Raw genomic sequence first — 13020 nt, 5'->3', positions numbered from 1 at the left:
TGGAGCTGTGTCAAGCTTGGTTGGTGTCCCCCTCTTCTGAAGGGAAGGCTCTCTTGGCACCTTTCCACAGGAGGCCCAAGAAGCCAGCGGGATACAGATGTACCCTGAGCTTCGCGCTCCTTTCGGATGCCCTACAGCAGCGCTCCGCTCACATGCGGCCTTGCCTCGTTCCCTGCCCTGTGCTGGACGCTTTAGCTTTTGCACCAGCAATCCATCTCTCAACACAGCAGCCACCGTTGGGGCTGTCCCGTCCTTTGGGACGCCGAGGGGTTGGAAATCATTCCACTTCTCACACGCCCCGGGAGCTCCCCCTCAGCGCCACAGGCGCCTGAGGGAAGGGCCAGCACAAGCCAGGCTGCGAGGCGCGGGAAGGGGGCACCCGGGCAGGCTGTGTGGGAGAAGAAGGACGAGGACGGGGGGCCCTGCGGAGAGCAGAGCGAGGGCTGAGGGGCCGCAGAGGCGGGCCCGGGCAGCTGCCGGCGGGGAGGGGAAGGGCCACGGGCAACCCCCCGCCACGGCGGGAGCGGGCAGCGGCCGTTGGCGCAGGGCGCTGTGGGAAGGGGCAGGCGCGGCCGCGCGGGGCGTTCCGGGAGCGACGGCGACCCTGAGCCCGCCGGAGAGCGCAGGGCGTTGTGGGAAGGAGGAGGAGCGGCGCCGGGGCAGTGCGGGGCGGCAGCCTCCGGGAGGCGAGACCGGACCGGAGCGGACCGGCCCCGCCGCGGCCCGCCCTCCCGCCCGCCAGGGATGGTGCGCATGCGCAGCGCGGCGGGGGCCGGAAGCGCCCCGGTTGCCGTGACGACGGCGTCGGCCCCGCGGCGCGGCTGAGCCGGAGCGGGCCGGCAGCCGCCGGGCCCCCGCCCCGCCCCGGCCCGGTGCGGCCCGGCCCGGCCCATGCCGCGGAAAGCGCTGCTCTGCGTCCTGCAGCTGGACGTCCGCTCGGTGAGTGCCCGGGCCGCGGACCCCGCCGTCCTCAGCCAGGGCGCGGCGGGCCGCAGGCTGGAGGAGAAGCCGCGGTTTGCCCTTCCGGCGCCGCTTCCCGCCCCGCTTCCCTTTCTCAGCCGCCGCCCCGCTCTCCCAGCCCCGGGCCTTCTTCTGGGAGGCTGGCCCGGGCCCTGTTGCTGAGCGGGGGGCCGGCCTCCGTCTGGAAGTGCGGCTCAGCTGTGGCTCCTGGGCAACCTCTGCCCCTTCTGTGTGCGCGTCCTCCAGCAGCCGGTCCCTGTCCCCCCCCCCGTGGGTCTTAGCAGCAGCCGTGCTGCTTCACAGCTCTCGCTTTCCTGTGGAAAAGGTCGTTTTTAAGAGACACTGATTTTTGGGAAGCTTTGTGGTGTGGGAAAAGCACTCTTAGAAAAAAACAGAGCAAAAGAAATCCCAGGAAACAGCAGCTCGTACATGGCTTATGCAGCCCTGTGAGCGATGGGGTCCCTGTGCGGGGCGGGATGTGGCACTGGGAGCTCTGAAGTACCTGGGTGGTACGTGGCCGGGACGGGGGGTGAGGTCAATAGGTGTGGAAGGGCAAAGTTTTTACATTAATCATGTCAAAGACCGTTCCTTGTGCACTTCGCAAGGTTTTCTGCTTATGTACAAGGTGGGAGTAAAGTGAGAGTCTATCGTTCTCCTGATAGCTTTCAAGAAGTAGTTGAGTTAGATAGTGCTCTGTTACTCCGGAGTTGTTGGCTTCACATGCCCCGGTCGCTGTAATCCAGGAGTTAGGGCCTCCTCACGGTGCAAGTGCTGCCAGAAAGGAAAACCTGAGGCACCATCCAAAAAATTCCACTGCAGATCCGGAAAGTATATACTGGGAAATGGACCCAGTATTCCTGACCGCTTAGCCACTTTTGTTCCCAAACTTCTGTGGCTGCTCTAAAACAGAGCTGTGAATTTCTACACATAGATGATGAGGGTATCAATGGTGTTGCTCTGATGTCTCAACAGCTAGTGTTTGTCTTCATAATGCAAAGGCCTGCTTGGTTCCAGGAAAGGAGCGGAAGTGCTTTTCTTTTCTGTTCCTACTGCTGTGAGCTATTCGTGTTTCAGGAGAGAGTACAGGGAAGGTGTTCTTCCAGGGTCATGCTTCTTCGGTTGTGGGGTATTTGTTATTCACCCTGCTCTTAAGACTACAAATAATAGTGGAAAGGGGCAGAACAGGAAATCTACAACACAGATATGAGTGCCCCTTTCAGCACATGTGGGTCATTCAGTTATATCCCTGCTATGCTATATAATTTCTCTCAGATAACCCTTTTAATAAGTGTATTTAGTCTGGTTTTGAACACTCGGTTTGCCTTTTTTCCCCACTAGAGCCTACTTCAGCATTTCAGTCTTGTGGTGGTTTGAAAACTTTCCAGCATAAATTTCCTTCTGGCTAGTTGATGCCCTACTCTTACACAAATGTCAGCATGGGCCTTTCACTTAAATATTTTTTTTCCTTGCTTGGTGTTTGCTCTCTTGATGTATTTTTTGGGCAGCAATTCTGTCATTTCACAATTGATCCTTGTCAGCTAAAGAGACCTGGCTCTTTTGGTAGTATTTTGTGTGATAGGCTCACCAGTCTACTGATCATCTTGGGGATGGGTGCTACTTTTCCACTTTGAATTTGCATTGATCAGGATTGGAATTGATTTCAGCATCCCAGATGGAGTCTCACTGTTGCCTTAGGTGATGTCAGGGGAGAAAAAGCTAACATTCGTCCTATATGTCTTAATATTAGCCTCTTCACAGCTGCACTGCAGTTATGCTGTCATTTATTAACACACTCATCATCTTCCTCTCAGCCAGCTTTGAAGGTTAGCCCCTCCAGTGAAAGCAAAAACTGTTGTTAATACACAGTAGGTGCATCTCATCTCTATTACTCTGGTCCCGCAAACAGGGGTTTTTTATATCTTTTTGTTGATCTCTGATGATTTCTGAATTTTAGTTGGAAAAATTTCATGAGAACACTCTGACTTCTTGTGTCAGGCTCATTAAAAATATTAAAAAGCATGGATCCCGGGATATAGAGAGGAATGGTTTTAAAAGTAACCCTCAGCTTGATGCCTCCCAGTTTTATATGTTATTGATGCTGTCCTTTGGCTACTTCTGTACCACCTTAGGACTTTCATACTAACTCCCATCTTCTGCATCATAAGTAATAATTTCTCATGTGGCACCATATGATATCCTTTGTCCAGACAACAGGTTTTCAAGAAAATGTCATGTTTTGCTTGATTGATCTATTTTTATGAAACATGTGCTGCTAGGCTTTTTTCTAGTCATGTTTTCCTCCATATCTTTATTCTTTACTTTTGTGTATCTAATATTCTGATTGATGGGGTTATAATTTTTCATATCTCTTTTTCAGCCTCACATAGGCCTTGCATTTGTTATTTTTCAGCAGATGGTTCTATCCTTGTTTTCGTAACATGGGTTTTAATTATGTGTAGGTCCAGCAAGAAAAATCACATTCTTTTAGAACCTGGGCTGAATATGATTCAGCCTCCCTGTGGCTCCTTGGTCCAGGCCTAGTGCATACTGGGTAACTTCTGTTTCCATCATTTCATTCTTTAAGTTGTTTTTTTGCTCCTGTATTAAGTATCATTAAAACCAAGGCAAAATATTCATTTGTGTTTGGGACGTAGGTGTGCTAGTTTTCACATCTCGGTTGTTGTATACTTGTGTCCAGTTGTTTTCTCCTTGATTGTTTTGTGGCTAAAGTCTTGTCCAAATTTCTGATCCTTTTCCTGTTCTTTTACAATGCTCTGCGCATTTCTCAACCGTTGTTGAAACCTACCCCCTTGTGTCAGAAGTTCTGTCCTCTTCGTTTTTCCCGTGCTTCAGGATACAGATGGGTTTTGCTCCTTTTGACTTAATGAAATTCTAAGATCTTTTCCGATCTGAGTTCATCAGCTCTTTGGTTTATCTCACTGCTAGTTTTCTTCATTTCTGAAAGGCTGCTCTTCTAAAATGGAAGACTTTAGTTAAAGACCTTACTTGGTTTATCCTGCCATTAATTGAAATGGAATAATTCATGATTGCTCAGACTGAGATTTCATTGTTACTTGTTTTTTTGAGACTAATTTTGGTGCCTACCTCTGCTGCTGGCATTTAGATTGCTCATGTAGCAACAGAATGAAATTCACGTTATTCTTCATGTCATTGCTACATGGAGAATTCACAAATGCGGCAGTGAAGGTAGGTAAAGCTTTAAGCACTAAGATGAATTAATAGCATTGTGGATTACTGCTAGGTAAGGAGACTAAAATGGCGTCTCTTCACATTGAGAAGATTATTTTTGCAACTCTAAGTCCAAAATGCTATTCTATCTGGAAGCTTGCACTCAGCTAAAGTTAATACTGTCCATTGCCCTTCACAGGGAACTCTTCTTGTTTTGATGGTAATGGACAATTAAAGAGATTTTTCAAGGCCTGCCTTTTTCATCGGTTACCTATGCAGCTACAGTTTTAGGACTGTGTGTACCAAATGCCATTGGGGGTTGTGGATCAGTAGAGTTCTGTTCCTTCCCATGAGATGAATTCAGTGATTTCTTTATGGCTATTTGTGATGTCCCAGCAACGGGGCTGGTACACATTTTCCATCCTCCTGGGAATTGCAGCAGAGAAGTCCAGGGTAACACTGTCCTAGACGTTTATCATAGTTCTCCTGATTGGTTGTAAGATCAGTTAATTGCAGCATTGCTATCCCTCTGCCTTAGCTGATCTATAGATAATACTACTATGGTTTATAAAATGGTCCCTCATCCTGCCTGAACAGTTTGCAGTCAGATACGAGCTTCAATTTGTCTCCTCAGTGTTACACAGCTCCATGCATCACCTATTACAACACAGATTTCATGAACTGCGGATATACATGTGTGATTCATTTTTGGAGCTGGTTTAAAGTTACATGAACATGTAGACTTGGTGTTCCAGCCCAGGCAATGAGTTGTGCAGTTTATCTTAAGGGTAGAAGAAGCACAAGTTTCCACATGTGCTGTCTTGCCCCACATGCTGATTTGTAAGAATTTATTTTCTTTTACAGGTTAGCCAGAATAAATAGCACCTGTTGTTTGCAGTTTTGCCCTCTCCAATGTCTTCAAAACTCTCACGTTTCATCTCAATCAATAGGCAAATATTCGTTGCCTTCTCTAAGGTAAAAGGCACGAAACCCCAGCTAAAAATTACTGTAAATTCTACAAAAATGTCAAGAAGAAAAGCGAGAACTAAGCTAATATGACTTGTATGTAGTTTGGGGGATCTTGCCTTGTATGAATGAAAACTGTCTGTTTCACTCACTCCTATTCACACTTGCAACTGCATGAGTGTCATCCAAGCTGTTTAATGCTTGACAGTCTGTTTCAATTGGGATATCTATTATTCTGGCACTTTTCTTGCAGATTTGAAGCCCTTGTTTACATGGAGAGGAACCCCCCCTTTTTTTTTTCCTCCTCAGATATTTATGAATAGAAGCACTATTTTTTTAGCTTATACTGTATCTATAATAATCTATTACACATTGGTTTCTGTTATTTCTTTCACCTGAGGCTGTTTTTCTGCTGTTTATGTAGTTTTCTTTTAAATCCAGTTAGGATTTCTCAAGTAAAACATTCTTTTGGGAGTAGGAGACTGTAACCAAACCACTTATTTTAATTCCTGTCACTCTCCTTTGTCTTTCTACCTGGCAATTGAAAGTGTGAATGCTTTCTCCAGCAACCTTATGTTGGAAGAGACAACCTCATATTTATTATACTGCAATAAAAAGTGAGCAGTAGAACTGAAGTGAAAGGTGACTATTCTCTGGCTGGGTAATAGAATAAAACCACGTGGCTTGGAGAAAATAGCAAATAGTTTTGCAGTGAGTTGTGTACATCCTTGCAGTGAAAACACAAGTAAGAATGTCTGATGTTCATCAGAGCTTTAAAAACATACCAACTTCTTCTTACTTAAAGAATAAGAATTGTCAAGAGAAGGTTGAGAGATTAGTGGCAGTATCTGGCAGGCTAATGAGGAGCCTTCCCTGCCTTGAGTACCCTCCAAGGTGGCCAAACTTCTCAGATAAAACTTTGTGTGCTGTGTGTCTGACAGTAACGGAACAACAGTTGCTTTTTCTCATTTACATATTAGAAGGCAAAGTTAATATAATATTTGTAAATAAACTTGCCCTTTTTGGTGGCTGGACAGACTATGGGTATCTAAGCATGTACATTGCCCAGCTTCATTCTCTCTGTAGCTAGGCTAAAATTTGGATGGGTTTTTGTGTCTTGGCATCATGTAGACTTCATTGTACATGACTCTTCATATAGAACCTGATGTGACCCGTGATGATTAACTTATATAGTCAATGCACGCCTTTTAACTGTATTAACCTGGGACTGGGATACCAGGGTTCAGTTTTAGTTGAAGGCAATAGAGTATCTTTACTTACAGTAAGAAGAATTTGGTCCTGATTATTTTAAAATGGTGACTATTTTTCCTGGTCAGTCTGTACCAACAGAATTGCTTTAGAAAAGAATTTTTTTCGCTCTATCTAGTCTGTTACTATCTGACTCTCAGAAATCAACCATTTCAGCCTTGACCATTTCACTTTTATCTTGAAACCAGACATTACTTCTATAACTGAAGTTGAGTTTGTTTAATGAATGTGTTTGTTACTCTTACAGATAACTTGCCCCGGAGTGCTGCTGAAAGACAAAGAGGAACTTTATCTCAGTGTGTCTGTACTTGGGCAGTACAAAAAAACTCAATGCGTCCCTGCAGCATTTCCACTCTTCTTTCAAGAAAAACTAGTGTTTGAAAAGGTAAGATAATGTCAAGAGCTAATACAAGCCAAATAAAACCCATCCCAAACTCCACAAAAACTCACTGCAAAGCCCCTGAGCACAAGTAATCACACTAAGGATGGCATAGTACTATAACTCCTGCTTCTCTTCAGCACAGAGGAGGTGTGTGCCTATATTATCGACTCGGTGACTCAAGAATTATGCGTACTGAAGATTATAATGTATGATGAGACTTTTAGGTGTTTGTTCATTCTTTTGTGAACTGTCCTTTTTCTGTGTCCATTTTTTCCTGGCTTGGAAGGAACAGAATGTTGTTGTTCTAAGAATTATGGCAAGGTGAAGAACAAAGACTGTGCGATATAGGAGAGTCAACTTAATTTAGTAGAAAGATAGAATAGCAGCTCGAGCCTTTTTGGTGACATCTTTTTCCCTTTGAGATGCTTTTTTCATGGTTTGTCACCAGAATTCCCGGGTTGGTACTCCGGCCTTATAATTTATGGTTGTTTATCACATATTCTGAGTCCCTACTAGCTTCATTATTAGTACCACAGGGATAATGAAACACAGTATCTTACAGATATGATCTGGCTTCTTGACTACCTATGAATAATAATACTTTGCCCTTTCTAGTTCTTTTCCTTTAAGCATCCCCCAGCACTTTGAAAACCAGACTGAGTAAACATCAGTGATGCTCTGGTGATGTGAGTAAGATACAAACAGTGATAATTTCACCAGCTACTGAAGAGTAAAAAAGACTATAGTTCTTTAAAGGCAAACATACCACAAACTACATAAGGGAAATGTACTGAATACTGTTTTCATTGTAATTTAGGGGAACTCCAAGACACCAGGATCTATCTGCTTACAAAAGAGGTGAACAAGAAAGCTGAGAACAATATCTGTCTTCTTACAAATAGCTATTGAATAGTTGTAGATATTTGTGGAGCACCAGTATTTGGTGGTTTTTAGTGTTTGGTACCTTGAACAGCGAAGTGATCTATACCACTCTGCTGAGATTTTTGTACAGAGTTAGGGGGAAGCCTGTTAGCCTCTGAATATCCACTGCAACATCCTCCCCTATTCCTTGCCATCTATTCACATGGGATTCAGGCTAAAAAAAACCCTGAACAGTACTCTGTACATGAATAGTCACTTCCATGAAAATGAAGCTTAAAGCATTACTAATACGTTAAAGAACATATTCTTCATCTATCAGAATTCTAGTATATTCAGCAATTTGTCTTTTGTCTCTTGAAATTTTCTCAGACAATACTTACCTCTGTGTGTTCAACTCTTCACAATACCTCCTAATTTAAATATGGAGAGATAACCCTGAATGGCTAGAAAGCATATGGCAAGAACTGCTAGCTTTCAATGAATTTGATCATGCGCCAAATGATAATTTCAGTTTCCTTTATTTTTCCGGTAGGAATAGGACTCTTGGCAACCATCTGAAGCAAGGAAGAATATTGATTTTTTTTTTTTTTTTTTTTTTTTTTCCTCCCCCTTCTCTTTCCCCAGAGGTCCATCTGATGACTTCAACTGTGCCGTTATTATTATTTATTAATTTATTTTCCAGGCATTTGCTGATGTAGTTGATCCTGGAGACCTTGTGGAGTTACTGGAAAGTAGGTTCTGCTTTTTATGAATACTATGTTGTATGCATTAATGTCATGCATGTATGGGCTCTAAAGACTTTTTGGAGGTTTAAAGTATGTGATAATTTTTCTATCAAGAGCCTGTTCTCTGAAAAGCTAGTGGGTAACCAATGTAGTATATCATGTACTAAATAAGTGGGACCCTAGCACTAGTGGGTTTTCAGAATAGAAAATTTGTTGTCAGTACAGGCAGAGGTTTTTTGCTATCTTTGGTTACTAGTAACTTACCGAAAATACTGTTAGCTAACAAAATGCCTCTAGAAGTGTATGCCACATGCTTTAGAACAGGAAAAGGGTAAAAAGTCATAATTAATGGAAAATCCATGTGGTTATCCAGATAGGTAATGGACCCTTTACCTGATCATTTATTTCATTAGTTTTCAAATAATATAGAAGCATAAACTTTTGATTTTTGTATAATTATTCTTTTTATTTTTTAAGAGAATTACATGTCTTGCCACATGTGGAGCATAATGAATTGTAGTGAGACAACACTGACCCTGAACAAAAACTCCAGCAACTCATACTGGGAGTTAGTTACCTGAAAAAGTGGCAAAGCTTGCATTTTCTCCTTTAAAAGAAGGACAGACTTGGCAGCAGATAGAACTTACTAAGTTCTAAGTCAAATTTAGAGTTGTCATTTGTACATTGCTAATGCCATTGTGTTCCTCTGTGGTATTTATACAAGCTGTTCTTAATTTTTTCTTATTGTTGGTGTAGTGGAAATAGTGCAGCTATGTATAGTGCTATGAAGCTTAAATCAGTGAGCCATTTTCTTGGGTTTTGACTATGAGAATTACTTTCCACTTCAGTTTTTTTTAACTCATGAAAAAACTTTTTCCTTTCTAGTTGACACAGCAGTACTTGAACTAATACAGCTTGTTCCTCCAGGTATTGTATCAGTCTCTTCATAAATTATGCAGTTTAATAGGTGAATTTCCATGAGGACATTGCCCATTACAGCACAATCACTTTTTCCAACTCACAAACAACATAGAAAGCTCTTCAACAAATAGTCCTCTGAATATAAAATGTTAATAGATCAAGAGGATCTCATTCTTGAAAGAGAATAATAACTGAATATTGAAATGTATCATACTCACGCTTAGGAAAGTGATAATATTTTAAAAATGGAAAATAAACTGAAATCATCCAGTGCACACTTATTAACTGCATCACAATTCACTTGCAAAGTGGCTGTCTGTGAAATTTCAGAGTGCATAATCTTGTTCTCAGAATGACACTTTTTTCCTTCCATTTTAATGGTGACCATTGGGAAAACTCTTATCCTCACTATAAGTATTATAGGTCTCTTGGGATATGTGAAGATAATAAATAGCGATTTGTCATACTTCTGTTATTGGTTTGTGTGATTATAAAAATCTATTTTAATGAAATTCAAGTGTTCCCATGAATAATGTAAATCTGCATTTTATTGGAAATAAAGTCAAGTTTTAAAGAGGACTCATTTGGAAACTGTGGTATTAAAAGCACTCTCTGTCACTTGTCCTTAGTACTTTCAAGGAAACGATTGCTTTTCTCAGGTAACTTACCAGACTGTTTACTTGAAGAAATGTACTGAATGTGGATTTTTGTTGTGGTAGGGTAAAAGATCTTGGGTAAGGAATTTAATTTTCAGGGGTCAGACATAGGTGTGATACAGCCCAACATAAGCTTACAAGATGACTGCAATAGCACAATTTAAATTTTTTTGTAATATACATTCAAGGTTTTCCCCTAAAGAAAATATGTTTTTTAAAAAGTAGCAAACCAGCATAGTGAGAAAATCTTGAGATAATGATTTTGATGTTGCTTGCGTTTCTTTTTTACTACTATGCCTACTATTACTACTACTGTAATATGGAATTATAAAGTTTTTCATAAGGGATTGGCTGCCATTAAAAAAAATACTAGTTTCTTCTGTGGCATGGAAGGGAAAGAAAGAAGAGAACTACTGAAGAATTGCCTAGAGAAAAATTCTGATATGTCTCTTAAAGAAGATTGTGTTAACTGTTCTATAATTTTTTTACAATAACAGTAAAACATACTCTCAGAGTAGATTCTGCCCATTTCTGCTGATGATTTAACCTGATGAGGTTATTTCCTAGTGTGATACAAGTTTTAGAGCCATGTTGTTAATTTGTAAAGACCAAAATTTATCTTAGTTTCAATATGGTCTTGTGTGTGGTGTCTGTACTCTCTGGCTTTATCTGTTTTCCAATTAAAGCATATATTTTCTTTTTAGTAGGAAAAATTCTAGCTACGTATGAAGAAAATACAAGAGATTTCCTGTTCCCTGACCCTAAGCTTACCCACGGGCACCATGGTTTAGATCGTGAGATTTTAATGAAGAGGTCCTCTTCTTTTACAGTGAGTGAATATCTGTGAATTGTATTTATGATACAGTGTGTTTCACTGAAGAAACCCCTTGAACTACTTCAAATGAAAAGTGATTACTTCTGACAGATTTTGCCATTTCAGGTGTTGAATGTACAAATCTACAGTTGAACTTTGGTGAAGGTCTAATCTTTTTTCAAAATGCTTCAAGAAATTATTTAATGTGAAAAAGTTAGTTTGCACTTGGTTTGCAGTGTGGCACCGTGACATGTCTTCTGTTCAGTTTAATCTGTGGTGCAGTTGGTAGTTGAAGGGATGCAAGAGAAGAGGGAGATGTCCTGTCAGCTTCACGGTTCTCAACAGATAAACCATGTAACCGTCCCTTCTCAGTCTGTCTTTGTAGCATTTTGTTTCAGACTACTTTTTGTACTGTTTAGGACAGTGACAGCCAGTACAAGCTTATAGTGCTATGCCATCTGACTTGTGGGCCTCCCTGTGGTGCAAGATCACCACTAAAATAGTAAGTAACTGAAATAATAGCTTAGTGCTGCATGATTGTTTTTCAGTTCCAAAGCCTGTTTCTTAAGGTCTGTTCAGGCCATTCACACTCATGTAGTAACTTGCTTTTTCTACAGTTTCAAAAAAGCTGTCATAAATGACAACTAATTGGCAGAATGAGTGCAATGAATTAATGTTAATTTTCTGGAGATAGGGGCTCAAATACATAGTAAATGAAAATGAATTCATCTCACACTGCCCTTTCATAGAGTTTGGCTGTTGAATCTTGGGTGTCAGTGGAATAACTCAGGAAGGCACTTTGAAGATTATGGTGATGATGTGGGAGATGTGTGTTTGGGGTTTGTTTTGTTTGTCTTGTTTTGGTTAAGTTTTACTACCAGATTGGCAGGACATTTGGATTGGGAAGATAGGGACTCAGTTGCCCTGTCCATTGTGATTGGATTAAAAACACATGGCAGGAGGGAAATGCTGGTTAAAGGTCATTGATATCTTTTAGCTTGTATAATCTTTCCCTGCAAGGGCAACCTGGAAATGGCCTGGTCACTTGGAATTAGAAGTGCTAATTTGGTGTCTAATGCTGTGTTACATTTGAATTAATTAAAGCTGTGATTTTGTGATACAAAATGTATAGTTTTGCGGCAGCTTAAACTGTCCCTGCAAAAATAGCCGTTATTTTTTGGCCATAGCATCTCTTTGATATGACTTATCCTATGCATGTTAGTGGTGGCTCAAGGAAGGGGGTAGGACTGTATTGCTTCCATATTACTTATAGAATAGGTACTTTCCTGGTGTTGAGAAAGAATAGATAGGGAGGTAGTAATAATACCACCTCATTTAGCAAACTGGTTTCAGATTTTTTATAAATGCAATTTAATGAATCTTTGTAGAAGCAGAGCCACTAGAGAAGTTTATTGGACTGAGTTCTTTAATACAAAAATTATGTATTTTCTAGTAAAGAGAAGGTGCCATAATTTGTGAGCTGTGAGAAGATGTGGTCAGAGTCATTTGGATGTGTAGCTGAATGATGACACTGTAGTAGCTTTAAAAAGTTGGCTGATATAAGACAGAAATATACTTCCATGTCCTTGGGAGCAGTGTAAATGAAATCCATCTCTGCCCTGGAACGAGGACTGCAGAAGCATCTGTTGCTCCGTTCCATCTCCATCGCAGAAAGAACAGTTTAAGAAAGGATTTGGCATACTGACCCTGATTTCAGGAATAATAAAGAAGCTGTGTTTGATGGAATTGGAGCGAGGCTCCCAAAAAGAACTTGAGGTTCCTCTCCTTGCTTGCCAAATGGGATACCTGTGAGAGGATTTTTACCTCCAGTAGAAATGCGGTCTCAAACGCCTCCATCTCCTAGTGGTCTCTAAGCTTTACTGGCAAGTAGCTCCTGCTAACTCTGTCAGCACCAAGCACTGAATGTGAATGCTAAGCAAAAGGGAAAGTGTTAAAAGAGGTCGTGAGAACGCTTACATTATTCCCATGCTAGTCAAGCCATGTTCGTCCCACATGAAAAGTTATTTATAGCTAGCTGAGATGTTGAGTATTGACTGACAGCTGTGCTTCACTGGCACTTTGATTCACAATAAATTTGTCTTTTATTAAAAAAAATAAAGGTAGCAACAGCAAGGTTACGGTTGTGGAGTTCAGATAGGCAGTGACAAGCAGTGTCTGATTAACACTGCTAATCTGCCAGTTGGAAGAAATCCCAAGTTGAGAGGATCAGAACTCCTCCAGAAATCTGGCACTTGG

General features: G+C 41.6%; 1 protein-coding gene across 7 annotated transcripts in view; it reads left to right on the top strand.

Moving 5' to 3' along the window:
• The first annotated feature begins 654 nt into the window (after positions 1 to 654).
• The window catches only part of SPATA6 (spermatogenesis associated 6), a 46187-nt gene continuing 33821 nt past the window's right edge, over positions 655 to 13020 (top strand). For 5 of the 7 annotated variants that reach the window (XR_005933721.1, XM_041127961.1, XM_030033027.1 and 2 more), the window contains exons 1-5: positions 655 to 939; positions 6632 to 6769; positions 8331 to 8379; positions 9259 to 9300; positions 10655 to 10779. Coding sequence is in view for 6 of the 7 variants with exons in the window: in XM_041127961.1 (XP_040983895.1) it covers positions 892 to 939; positions 6632 to 6769; positions 8331 to 8379; positions 9259 to 9300; positions 10655 to 10779 (402 nt within the window). In the remaining variant the exon portion in view is untranslated. The remainder of the gene's footprint in view (positions 940 to 6631; positions 6770 to 8330; positions 8380 to 9258; positions 9301 to 10654; positions 10780 to 13020) is intronic. The other 2 variants (XM_041127960.1, XM_030033028.1) reach the window with 2 other exon arrangements.

Source organism: Aquila chrysaetos, chromosome 12 (assembly GCF_900496995.4).
Source record: "Aquila chrysaetos chrysaetos chromosome 12, bAquChr1.4, whole genome shotgun sequence".
NCBI lineage: Eukaryota > Metazoa > Chordata > Aves > Accipitriformes > Accipitridae > Aquila > Aquila chrysaetos.
The sequence above is the reverse complement of the archived record's forward strand: the minus strand, read 5'-3'. Positions and strand labels throughout refer to the sequence as shown.